This window comes from Oxyura jamaicensis, chromosome W (assembly GCF_011077185.1).
Source record: "Oxyura jamaicensis isolate SHBP4307 breed ruddy duck chromosome W, BPBGC_Ojam_1.0, whole genome shotgun sequence".
In the NCBI taxonomy this organism is placed as follows: domain Eukaryota; kingdom Metazoa; phylum Chordata; class Aves; order Anseriformes; family Anatidae; genus Oxyura; species Oxyura jamaicensis.
In genome coordinates, this window is record NC_048925.1 from 2,616 (window position 1) to 15,741 (window position 13,126).

The following is a 13,126-nucleotide window of genomic DNA, read 5'->3' on the forward strand; positions in this document are numbered from 1 at the left end:
CCCACAACAAACGACAAGATTATTTGAAATTACATATATGATACCGAAACATGGTAATGCAGAAATCAGTCATAAGAAAGTGACATTGAAGCTGTAACTTCTTAAAAAGAAAAACAATAGGGTACAGATGTGTTAGAGTCTTGTAAACTGAGGACTTAAACCTGATTCTGCTTTCATTGACACTAGCACAAATACAGCATAATTCCATTGATATTAGGGGTGTAACTAGAATTAATTTTTGCCTTTAAAAGGCAGGATATGAAACTGTGTTTCTGCACATAAAAAGATGTTGGCTGAAAAGCTGTGAAAATTAGAGTATTAGGTTGTTTTATGGCCTCAGGAGAAATTCACTTAACACTTTTGGGTAATACAAAGCTTTGAAAAATTGAATGCTTAGATGCCTTCTGGGAACTCGAGAGACATGCAAGTGTCAATGTGCTATTATTTGCCAGCTCTTTTATTACTGAAAATAAAAATTAAAAGATATCTACACGTTACATTGCCTGGCAATATATCACATAGTCTCTTGATCATGGAGGTACTTACATTTGAGGTGAACCTAATGTATCCAAGTAAACCCACTGAATTTAGTAGAATTATTAATGATAAAGATAAACTTCAGAAAAGTGCAGATTAAATATATCTTAAGTAGCTATATAGTTGCAACTCTTACAAGATAAATAGTACTTATTTTCAGGACAAGCTGAGAGAGCTGGGCCTGTTTAGCCTGGAAAAGAGAAGACTGAGGTATTAATGTATATCAATATCTCATCAATGTGTATAAATATCTGAGGGGAGGGTGTTGCAAGGATGGAGCCGGTCTCTTTTCAGTTGTGTCCAGCGACAGGACAAGAGGCAACAGGCACAAAATGAAGCACAGGAGGTTTTGGCTGAATATGAGAGGGTACTTCTTTACTATGAGGGTGACAGAGCACTGGAACAGGTTGCCCAGAGAGGTTGTGGAGTCTCCTTCTCTGGAGATATTCAAAACCCACCTGAAAGCCTTCCTGTGCATTGTGCTCTAGGTGATCGTGCTAGGCCGGGGGTTGGACTAGATGATCTTCATAGGTCCCTTCCAACCTCAACCATTCTGCGATTTATAATATTAATATATATTATTTATCTTGTAAATAAGATGCCTGTGGCACCTGCTCCCCTACCTCCTCAGCCCCCCATCGAGCATGCCCACCCTCCCCATACTCAGCCCCCATCGCTGTCTGCCTGCACCTCTCACTTGCAGCATCTGCACTGCGGTGCCTCACTAGATCTACTTTCCCTTTAGGTAACAGCATAGTACCGAGCAAATTCCTGCTTTTTTCCTCAAGTTGGGATGACATGAGAGCCACCCTGCTCTCCCTACAGAACTACGGACATATTTACTGCTTCACGCTTTGGTAGTCCAAAAGGCTGACACAGTTGTTCTCAACTTTGAAATCATAATGAAGCCAGGGATAGAAGAATGGGGACTTGTTTAATCGTATTAATGATTTCTAAATAAAACAATCATTATTATTAAAGCCAGGAATAGAAGAATGGGGGCTTGCTTAATCACATTAAAATAGATGTTGCTGAGTGTCTTCGCTTACTACTGTGTAAATTAACTGAAACAAGGAGTCTCGGGGCCCCTCACAAAGGATGTTTCCTGACAAAAATGGGGAATCTGTCTCAAAAACCAGCTGAGACCAACCTTGAGGTTTGGACAAGAGCCAAGGAGCAGCTGAGTCTGTACAAAGGCAGGGGGTCAACTAGTGGTGATGAAGAAGAGTTATCAGCCTTCATCCCCACGACCCTCTGACAACCACCACCAGAAGGCACTGCGCAAGCGCAGATGGGAGGAGTTTATGGAAATTACTTCTTGGAACTAATTTTAATACAAAGCAGGGATAGGTTATGAATACGTATAGGCATATTGGGAAACTTCATGCATATGTAACCCTTTACTGCATATAATCAAAGCAAGTAGCCGCATTAGGGTGCGCATGCCTTTGGGAGCTATCCCACATGCGCCCAGCGCTGAAATAAACCACATACCTACTTTATAACTCATTTGCTTTGAGTTGTAGAGTTCTTCCACGAATCAATAACTTTGGGGGAAAAGTTTGGCACGATCCAGTGAAATCCACCTGTTTGTCCATTTGCTTGTCGTGGAGTTGTTTTCTGTTTGATTTTTTCTCCCGATGGTGGTGAAGAAAATTCCTTATACTTCTCTCTCCTCCCTGCATCCCTCACAACCTCCAGGAAAGAACAGAAAACTTGTCCCCATCCCCTCTTACGGCGCATCTCACAAGCTGCCCGCATGCGCCGTGCGCCTTAGTGAACACGCAGGTGCAGCCCGCCCATCTGCTCTTTTTTGTCGCTAGCTAGCTTGCTCTTTATTTTCTTTCTTTCCCCACCTATGCGTGAGCTCGCTGGCTCTCGAAGGGGGTGGGGTGATTGTGGGTGACTCACAGGGGGAAGAGGTAGCAGGGCTGATGCCTCGTGCAGCTGCCCTGAACTCTCAGACAGATATTGTCTGGAGGCCGTCTCTGTCGGGGAAATGTTCCCTTCGTCCCCGGCTCCACTACCCGCAGACATGGGGGGAGTCTGAGCTCCTTTGTCGCCACCTCCCTAGCGAGTGTTGGCGGCGGCGGGTGGGGGTGGGGCGTGTGTTAGGAGGTGGTGAGGCTCAACATGATGGCGGCCGAGGGCGAGGAGGACGTCTCGGTTACCTCCGTCAGGATGATAGGAACTGTTGGCAGAGCTGAGCCGGGGCACTACCCCGCCCTATGGAGAAGCAAGGAACTGGGGTCTCAGGGCCACTTCCTGGTGGGCTCTGGTAAAGACAGCTCGGGCGCTAGCGGTCCGGCTTTATGCTCGGCGCTAGGACTCTTGGCGCTGGGCTCAGGGTCTGCCCCTCTGGCGTCCGGAGGTGGTGGTGCCGTGACGCCGGCTAGCCAGGGACCGGAGGTGTCCGGAGGAGCGCTGCCCGAGCCCGGCAGCGTCGTCTTTTCTCTGCTGCCGTTACAGCCGTCTTCCTTGGCGGGGGGATTGGGAACTGTGGACGAAGGCGACTCGCTGGATGGGCCGGAATACGAAGAGGAGGAGGTGGCCATCCCGCTTAACGCTCCCCCCACGAACCAGTGAGTAGTAACGTTCAGGTGCCCTGTCGGGCGCCCGCCGCGCCTAGGCTCTTCCCCGCGGAGGGGGAGGGGAAGCAGCAGGAAGCGCGGCGTCGGGCCCCATCTTTTTCCGCTGGAAAGTGCGTGTCAAATTCCCATGCAAGTCCCGCAGAAGTTTTGCCCCGTTCCCCCCCCCCGATTCCGCTGAAGTAGGAATTTAGACGGGAAAGTTCTGTGCGTAGGAAGTACTAAACCTGCTAAACCTTGTGATGGCTTTAAGACTTAATTCCTTGTTTCGGTGAATCCGTGGCTTGGTCTGGCTTAATTTCAGAGTTCAGTTTGACTCACGTATGCATAAGACTCCACGGAAAGTCAGTCCTGCTTACTTGTACTTGCAGCTTTAAAGCGTGTCTCATCCATTTTTTGACCTTTTGTGCTGTTTTATGACTGGCAGTGGGTGAACGTGAGTGTAATAGCTGCGTCTGTATATCTCGAGGAACTATTGCCTGCCTTTTTTTTTTTTAAAAAAAAAAAAACTGTAAGAGCAGTAGTGACGTGAAATGTCTGAGACTTCAAGATGGTATTCTACAACTAACTGGGGTCAGCTCCTGTGAAGATTGATCTGCACGAGTTAACTTTTTCAGCTTTTAATACTAAAAAAACAAAATAGCAAAAAGGAATGAGCTGTTCTGAATATGCTTCGATTATCTGTTGAACTACTGGGGGGACTTGTCCAATATCTAGAAGCACAGTAATCTTTCTTAGGAGAGTAATAAACGTTATTTTTTTAAAAGTGGAACTGTGTATAACACTTTAATTAGTTTTAAAGTGTTGCTTATAATGTGTAATCATTTTATGTTGCAAGTTTTTAAACTAAAAAAAAGTAAGTTTATACTCCAAAAAAGTTTAGCTTTCCCATTTCAGATAAAAATATGATTAGTGTAACTTTTCTTTAAATTCAGGCAGTCTTGAAACACAAATTTGAAAGGGATGAAAGTATTTCTATATTTTAAAATAGTAGAGAGGATATTTTTGGAAATAATGCTTTACTTAGGCTACTTTGCTGCTCAGCCAGCTTCTTAAAAGTTGTTTTTAATTAGGTTATGTTTGAAGAGAAGAGGCAATTGAAAAAAGAAACGAAATTTTCATTAGGATAAGTATAATAAAAATATTTTTGTTAAGTTAATTGGCATTCCTACAGTCCTGGTATTATAAAGAACCTTGGACTAGAGGCAGAGCAGTTCTGTGTTTATATTTTGTGAAATAAAAAATCAGAAATTGTTATTTAGAGTTGATATAACTAGTGAGTACTCAAAACATAACTTTTGGATTTAACAACAAATTAAATTTAGGAAGCTTGCACATTTGCATAAAAATGTTGCAAGACTTGTATTAGAGCAAGAAAATAACCCTCAAGCAAGTACCTTACTGTCTCCAAAGTAAAACATTGGTATCTATAAATATATTATTTCTGAAGTTATAGTAAGTATAGTGGATAATTTAGGGTTTCAAGATTTCAGGTTTTATTTTTACATTCTCTTTTAACTGAAGTGTTAAAGTTAATTTCTACATTATTTCAGGTATTTCCAAGATTTCAGAAGCCATTGCAGTTTTAAGGAGGACAAACTGCAATATTAAATAATTTTTTTAAACATACATGCCCCCTCTAACCTTCAAAGACTTCTTACTAAACCTTTCCTCTTTTTGTTTATTGACTTTTGCTAGACATTTCTAAAGAATAAGATGTTGTTTTGTGAAGACAGTGTTTGAATAGTCTTTAACTTGTATGCTTCCATAAAGAGCTAGAAATATAATCAGGCAGTTTAGACAAAGGATGAGGGTAATAGAAGCACATAATGGTGAAGTTACTTCTTTGTGTATCGAGTCAGTGAGATACAGAATTCTGGTATTCTGAAAAAAATCTGACACTTTGCTGTTAGAGGTGGTTACGTTTCTCAGACTAAGTATTTTTTGGAAATATTTTTAGGAAGTGGGATAATTATGATCACCTCTTCGACACAATAATTGTACTACTTTCACAAATGTGAGTAGACTTTGCTGTCAGAATGTTGTATTATAACTCAGCTGATAGCATGAAAGCTAATGTTTATGAAAGGATACAGAATTTTTGACAAGTACATTCTAGGGGGAAGACTGCAAAGGCCCTGATTTCTTGTATCAGTCAATGAGTCTACTTATAATCCTGTGTGGGCTTCCTATAGGCTGATGTTCTTCAAGAGTTCAACAAGTGCAAGGTCCTGCATCTGGGCTGGGGTACTCCCAAGTCCAAATACAGATTGGGCAGAGAATGGATTGAAAGCAGCCCTGATGAGAAGAACCTGGGGGTGTTGGTTGATGAGAAGCTCAGCATGAGCCAGCAAGATGTGCTTGCAGGCCAGAAAGCCAACTGTATCCTGGGCCGCATCAAAAGAAGCGTGGCCAGCAGCTCAAGGGAGGTGATTGTGCCAATCTACTCTGTTCTTGTGAGACTCCACCTGGAGCGCTGTGTTCAGCTCTGGGGCTCCAAGCACAAGAAGGACGTGAATGTATTAGAACAAGTCTAGAGGAGGGCTACAAAGATGACCAGGGGGCTGGGGCACCTCTCCTATGCAGATAGGCTGAGGGAATTGGGGTTATTCAGCCTGGAGAAGAGAAGGCTCTGAGGAGACCTTATTGCAGCCTTCTAGTACCTAAAGTGGGTCTACAGGAAAGCTGGGGAAGGACTCTTTATCAGGGAGTGTAGTGATAGGACAAGGTGTAATGGCTTTAAACTAAAAGAGGGTAGGTTTAAATTAGATTTTAGGAAGACGTTCTTTACTATGTGGGTGGTGAGGCACTGGAACAACTTATCCCAGAGAAGCTGTGGATGCCCCATCCCTGGAAGTGTTTAAGGCCAGATTGGATGGGCCTTTGAGCAGCCTGGTCTAGTGGGAGGTTTCCTTGCCCATGGCAGAGGGATTGGAAGTAGATCATCTTTAAGGTCCTTTCCAACCCAAGTTGTTCTATGATACTTATTAAGATTAAAAGGGGTATTGAAGTCTTTGCAGGACCAGCATAATTGTGTTTTCTCTTCTGGATAGTTTTAACATTAAAAATACCTGAACAGTAAATATATTTTTAAAAGAATTATTCAGAAACTTATACCTCCATCTGCCTATTTTTCATCGTTTATCCCTGTTTTATTACTTACAGTTAAATTGGGTAATTAAAAATGTAGGCATGAAACATCAAAAAGCTTTTTATTTTATACAGACAGCTTTTACCATTCTCATTTTTTCTTTGTAGTCATACCATCTGCTTTTATGGAATTGAACTCTTCATTACCAAAACAAACATCTGTCACCTTAAAATTATAAACAAGCACCTAATACACTTCCATTTCCTCTTCTCTTTTCCAAGTTTTGGTGGTTTCACAGTGATGGCTAGCTAAACAGGGAATGGGGTTGTGGTCAGTCTACAATGCTGTCATCTGCTGTTCGTTCCTTGTTTTCTTCCCCTGCTCCAGCATGGGATCCCTCCCATGGGATGCAGTCCTTACCAGAATGATCCTATGTGGGCTTCTCACAGGCTGCAGTTCTTCAAGAACTGTTCCAACATGGGTCCCCTATGGGTGGTACCTCCTGACAGATCACCTGCATGTGCGTGGGCTCTTCTCCACAGGTTGCAGTTCTGGCCCGTGGTCTGTTTTTCCACGGGCTCTCCATGGGCTGCGGTATGGATATCTGCTCCTCCATGGTACCCATTGGGCTGCAGGGGAGATAGTCTGTTCCACCATGGTCCCTCTCCATGGGGAATTTCTGATCTGGTCTCCAGGGGAATTTCTGCTCTGGTCCCTGGAGCACCTCCTCCCCCTCCTTCTTCACTGACCTTGGTGTCTGCAGGGTCATTTCTACATTTATGTTTTCTCACTCCTATATTCCAGCTGCTTTTGTGCAGTAGTTTTTTCTTGTTTGTTTGTTTTTCCCTTTCTTAAATACCTTCTCACAGAGGTGCAATCAGTTTTGCTCCTTGGTTAAGCTTTGGCCAGTGGTGGGTCCCTCTTGGAGCTGTCTAGAACTGGCTCTTATCTAATATGGGGCAGCTTCTGGACTCATCTCACAGAGGCTACCCCTGCAGTCTTCACCCCAGCTACTAAAACCTTGCCACATGAGCACAGTACAGATTTGTTTGTGCTTGCTTTTCATCACAGAATATCTGAGTTGGAAGGTGTCTTGGTTTTAGCTAGGAGAGAGTTAATTTTCCTCCCAGTAGCTGGTAGAGTGCTGTTTTAGGATGAGACTAATGTTGATAACACACTGATGTTTTACTTGTTGCAGAGCAGTGCTTACACTAAGCCAAGGACTTTTCAGCTTCTCGCTCTGTCCTGCCAGTGGGCAGGCTGGGGGTGCAGCAAGAGCTGGGAGGGGACAAACCCAAGACAGCTGACCCAAACTGGCCAAAGGGGTATTCCATACCATCTGAAGTCATGCTAAATAATATATAGGGGTGGCTAGCCGGGGTGGGGGGCCGGCTGCTCGGGGATAGACTAAGCATCGGTCAGTGGGTGGTGAGCGATTGCATTGTGCATCACTTGTTTGTACATATTATTATTATTATTATTTTCTATTTTAATAAACTGTCCCTATCTCAACCCATAGATTTCAGTTTTTTTTTTTTCCGTTTCTCTCCTCCATCCCAGAGAGGGAGGGGGGAGGGTGAGCGAACGGCTGTGTGGTGTTTAGCTGTTGGTCGGGTTAAACCACAACAGACCTTTTTGGCGCCCAACGTGGGGCTCGAAGGGTTGAGATAACAATAGATCTGAATAGAGTGTATTAAAACAAAGTTCTGATAAACATTTCATCAGTTTAATATTTACTAATCACAGTGTCGTTTTTTTGTGATCTCAAGTCTGCTGTGCCTGTTTTCCGAATTGAGTTACATAGCACATTACTTACTGTATGTGTTCCCTGTTGTGTTGCTTATCAATGCGGGGGGTTGGTACAAGGTTGTTATTTTGCTGTACTGCGTAATACTGGCTTATGATATGATAAAGTTACCGGCCATGAGACTAACCTGGTATTTGTACTCAACATTGTCATCAACTCCATACTTTGGGAACCCTACCTCAGAAACTATTAATAATTACACTTTTAATGCTTTTTCTTCAGGGAGCCAATCTATGGAGGGGTCAGGGGAAGATGTTTTTTCCCATTTGTTCACCCCCTTTCTTCTCCTCCAGGCGAGTTATGGTAGCTTTCCAAAACTTCGAATATCCTTGGGATGTTCAGACCAGCATGTTCTCATTGTTATGTCTCCTGAATGCATTTCAGGTTCTGTATAAGGTTAAACAAATTCTTAAGAGTGTTATCCAGAGATCTGTCCTGAGGCAGGATAGTTATGAGTGGCAGGGAGAGTGGGAGGGTATGGGCAGGCATCTAGAGCAGTGGGCACCTCCAGTGCTTTGGAAATTTACCCCTGAACAATTGAAAAATCCTAAAAAACTGGTGGAGTGCTTGAAAAAGGTGTGTCATCATCCTGGCAGTACCAGACATACAGAAATCACTGCAACGTGCTGGGGCTTGGCCTATGCTTACCGAGCTGCACTCAATGCCAGTATAACGCCAGTGACAGACCCGGCGGCCACTTCAACCTCTGAGACAGACCCAGCACCCACTCCAAGCCCTAAAACAGGCCCCAAGGCTGAGCCAGGAAAACAAACTGTACCAGTGTCGGTTGCACCCGTAACCAAGGTGAAAAAATGCACCCGTAACCAAGGTGAAGAAATGGTGCAGAGTCAGGTCGTTTAGAATGCAGAGAGTCTTCTGCTAGGTCTAGGTGTAGAGAAGACGACGCCAGGCTATCAGAGGAGCAGGAGGATGAAGATGAAGATGTGATAAATGATTGAGTCCCAAATAGGATTTTTGTGATTTATTAAGTGAATAGAGGCAAGCAAACAGTGCTGGGTGCACCGGGAGTCTCTGCTCTACCAGGACGCACACCTGTTACATCAGGTGGTAGATTTTTATGCTCCTAGACTAATACATATTCATCACTATTCCTAGAAAAAGCAGGGTTATTATAATTAGTTCCCGGAATCCAAACCCTCTCCGGACGCATGCGTATCAGTCTCTGGTGGTCTTTCTGGGGGTCTCTTGTGCTGAAGGCTCGTAGTCTTCCTCCCAGGCTTTGTCCTTCAGTCGTCCTTCAACTCCCCCTTTCTCCTTATTTGGTGGATCTCTTTGCTGGATATCCGAGGCTTGCACAGCGTCCCATGCAAAAGTCTGCAGTTTCCTAAAAAAAAAAACCAAAAACTCCTTGGTCCTCTTATCTCCCAGACTAGAGTCTCAATGTTTGCCCTTCAAACCCTCTATTTACACAAATTGCTGGACCCTTCCTTTGCATGATACAAGAACTATGTATACTAATCACTGTTTTTCTTAAATAGGAGCTTATATTTCATCATGCAGCCCTAGCATTGTTCGATACTGACACAAATCAAATAAACACATTTCACAATCCCCCATTTCTTTTTTTTCATATTATTGATTCGTGTTTTTTATTATTATTATTATTCAATCGAGTCAATACTTGCCAAATTGGTACCACTTTTGGATCCACTTTTGTTTCTATTATCATCAGGGAATGGGTTTTCTCCTTTACCCTGGTTCTGGGTCAAGAGGTAACACAGATACTTGCATTCCTTGTATAACCGAGTGTATTAGTCTGGTAAAACAGGGTGTTAAACATGAAATTACTGAATTATTAAACAACCCTCCACATATTCCCAATACAACTTTCCTGATTCTAGTAAGCCAACCACCACCCATAAAGTCCCTCCATAATTCTCTTAAATTGATTTCATTCCAAGTTTGAACTGGGACATGTGCAATTTTCTTCATTTCTTTTTACAAGTTCATTCACAGCTTTTCCTTCATCATCAATCTCTAAACATCAATTACTGAGGTTAAATTTTCCACAGACTCCTCCTTCTTGTGCTAGCAAGTAATCTAAAGCTAAGCAATTTTGATACAAAGCAGTTCTCATCTTGGTATTTTGTTTTGCAATTAATCGGAGTGCATCTCCAGTTTTATTCACAACTATTTCTACTACAGCTTGCAACCTAATTATTCTATTAAACATATCTATTGGGGTCCTATAGCCCCAGGATCCATACTCCAACAAGCACAACCTCAATTTGAGGGTCCACATTAATGATATCTCCTCTCCCACAGATAATCTCTTATCCAATCAGTGTAACACGTAGAAGCCACTGTTCCACCCTTTCTAGGACTAATGTACTTGGGCTGGTTACTATATCTCTTCCAACTCAGGCTTTTGCAATCAGTATATGGGTCTTCATCTATAATATCACAGGCATCAAAGGTTATTGACACTGAGGTATTCAGGGTGGTTACAACTTCACTTGTTCCAATTAATTTGCCTACTTTCGAATCTGTCTTCATGTCTACCCAATAATGATAAGGGAGTTATTTTGGATCACAGCATACAGTCCTGTCACCTTCTCTGCATAGAGCATACTGAGTCAGGTTAAAAATGCAGCTTCCTCTTTTCTGGCCTTTACAGTCATAGACAGTATGATACACCAATGTCTGGGAGCTCAACTATCCTTTTCTAGTAGTTGACTGCAGTTGTTGGCCGTAGCTTGGGCCAAGAAACTCACCCCGAGTAGGACTAGAAGAGGTCCGGTAAGGGCCATAGTGCTCGGCGGTCACAGCCCGAAGGGGTTGCAGCCCTTGGCAGACCTTCCCAGCCGCAGCACCAGTTCCCTATCCGGTCTTGCCCTCTTCCCTAATCTTAAAGGGGTGTACATTGCAGATGTACCTTCTCGGTACCTTCAGGGGATAACGCTTAACTGGTCCCTGTTATTGATAAATCTCTTCCCTTAGTAGGTATCTATTCAAGAGTTTCTCTGTTTACTAATTTTTCAGGAGTAATTACAATAAAGGAGTAATTACAATAAAATTCCCACAGCAATTTAGCTTATACTCTGATGAAGGCTTCTTCAAGTCCATCTGTTAGTTTAGTTTCTCCTGGTTCTGATGTTACTTTCTACTCTTCCACTGGACCTTTTACTCACGACACGTGTCCATCCTTTCTCAGCAGTTCTCACAGCTGTTTCCTTGTTAATAGATAACAGCTAATAGATAAGTTAATAAATATTGGCTGTTTTTTTTTTTTTTTTTTTTTTTTTTAATAAAACAAGAAGAGGTCCTTCCCAGAGGAGAGATAAGCTTTCTTCTTTCCATGTTTTTATTAGAACCCTCTCTCCTGGTTTCAACTGGTGAATTGCAAATACTAAAAGGTGGTGTCTGAGCCATCATCCCAGTTTCTCTTAGCTCTTTTAATCTTCTACCACTGGTAATTATATATTTCTGGATCCTACGATCCTCAACTACATTGTTCCCTAAGGGCATCCCTTGAGAATAAGGCATGCCATATAACATTTCACATGGTGATAATCCAGTCTCAGTGTGTGATTTAGTTCTAATGTTTAAAAGTGCCAGTGGTAAGCATTTCATCCAGGGCATTTGTCTCGATCAGTAACTTACCCAATTGTTTTATTGTTTGATTCATTCGTTCTACTTTCTCCGAGCTTTGTGGGTGCCACGGAGTGTGGTATTCCCACTGAAAACCTAATTATTGACATAATAATTTTATTATTTTAGAAGTGAAGTGAGTGTCATAGATCAGAATCAATGTACTGGATTATCCCATATCTAGGTATTAAGTGTTCTAATAACATTTTTACCACCGTTCCAGAGAACAAGCAACCTGAGACAGCAAGGCATTTCCTGAATCACCCCTCTTTGTTCCCTCCTCCAAACTCTTTACATTCCTGATGTTATCACCAGCCATGAGGCTTGTCGACCCCCATGGCCACACTCCCACATCTCCCCCTTCTTTAACATAAAAAAGCACGATTAACACAAACTAAAACACAGAGAAAAACTACCAGGCATACTAATTCTATCTTTAACAAACTTTGTAACCACATCCCTGGGAGAGGCAGGTACTGAGTGCTGCCCAGGCGGGGGGGGCTCTGGCTGCCCCTCCAGCTCCTGGAGTCCTTGTTTGTGGGTCCTGCATATGCCAGCCGGACACTCCCAGACGTTGTTTTTTGTTTGAGCTGGAGTCCAAACCGCAGAGAAGGGTGCTGTGATCATGTTAAGGCAGATGATGAGACGGCCGGACGGACTCATGGTGCTGACACCCATCTAGCACCGGCTTCTGTTAAAACACAAGCACAACGTCGGCCCCCAAGTTATTACAGTGTAGGGCCCTTCCCAGTAATTGGTGCTGTAATTTTTTATTTTTATTTATTTATTTATTTTTCCATGACTTGTGCTCTTCCTTTAACTGAGTTTCTCCCAGATCTGTCTCCTAGATCTGTTTGTCGCTTTTTCTCCTGCACGGACAGATGCAAGGACCTTCCGTCCATTGATTTAAAAAAATTAAGAACATAGCATACTTTATCTATCTTTTCCTAGGGTTCACACCCCTACTCTCCCTTCTTTGTTTTAGAAGCTGTCCTGGTTTAGTTAGGATAGAGTTAATTTTCCTCCCAGTAGCTGGTAGAGTGCTATGTTTTGGATTTAGAATGAGACTAATGTTGATAACACACTGATGTTTTAATTGCTGCAGAGCAGTGCTTACACTAAGCCAAGGACTTTTCAGCTCCTCGCTCTGTCCTGCCAGTGGGCAGGCTGGAGGTGCAGCAGGAGCTGGGTGCAGCAAGAGCTGGGAGGGGACAGACCCAGGACAGCATACCCGAACTGGCCAAAGGGGTATTCCATACCATCTGATGTCACGCTAAACAATACATAGGGGTGGCTAGCTGGGTTGGGAGGGCCGGCCGCCTGGGGACAGGCTGGGCATCGGTCAGCGGGTAGCAAGCAACGGCACCGTGCATCACCCGCTCCGTACACATCATTATTATTATTTTCTGTCCCAATAAACTGTCTCTATCTCAACCCACCAGCCTCAGTTTTTCTTGTTTCTCTCCCCTATCCCATAGAGGGGGGAGGATG

General features: G+C 43.3%; 1 protein-coding gene across 1 annotated transcript in view; it reads left to right on the top strand.

The window, feature by feature from the left end:
• Window positions 1-2,451: 2,451 nt before the first annotated feature.
• The window catches only part of LOC118155650 (ras GTPase-activating protein 1-like), a 113,386-nt gene continuing 102,711 nt past the window's right edge, over window positions 2,452-13,126 (top strand). Inside the window, exon 1 of the mRNA XM_035309034.1 lies at window positions 2,452-3,119. Within this exon, the coding sequence (XP_035164925.1) occupies window positions 2,671-3,119 (449 nt within the window). The 5' untranslated portion in view covers window positions 2,452-2,670. The remainder of the gene's footprint in view (window positions 3,120-13,126) is intronic.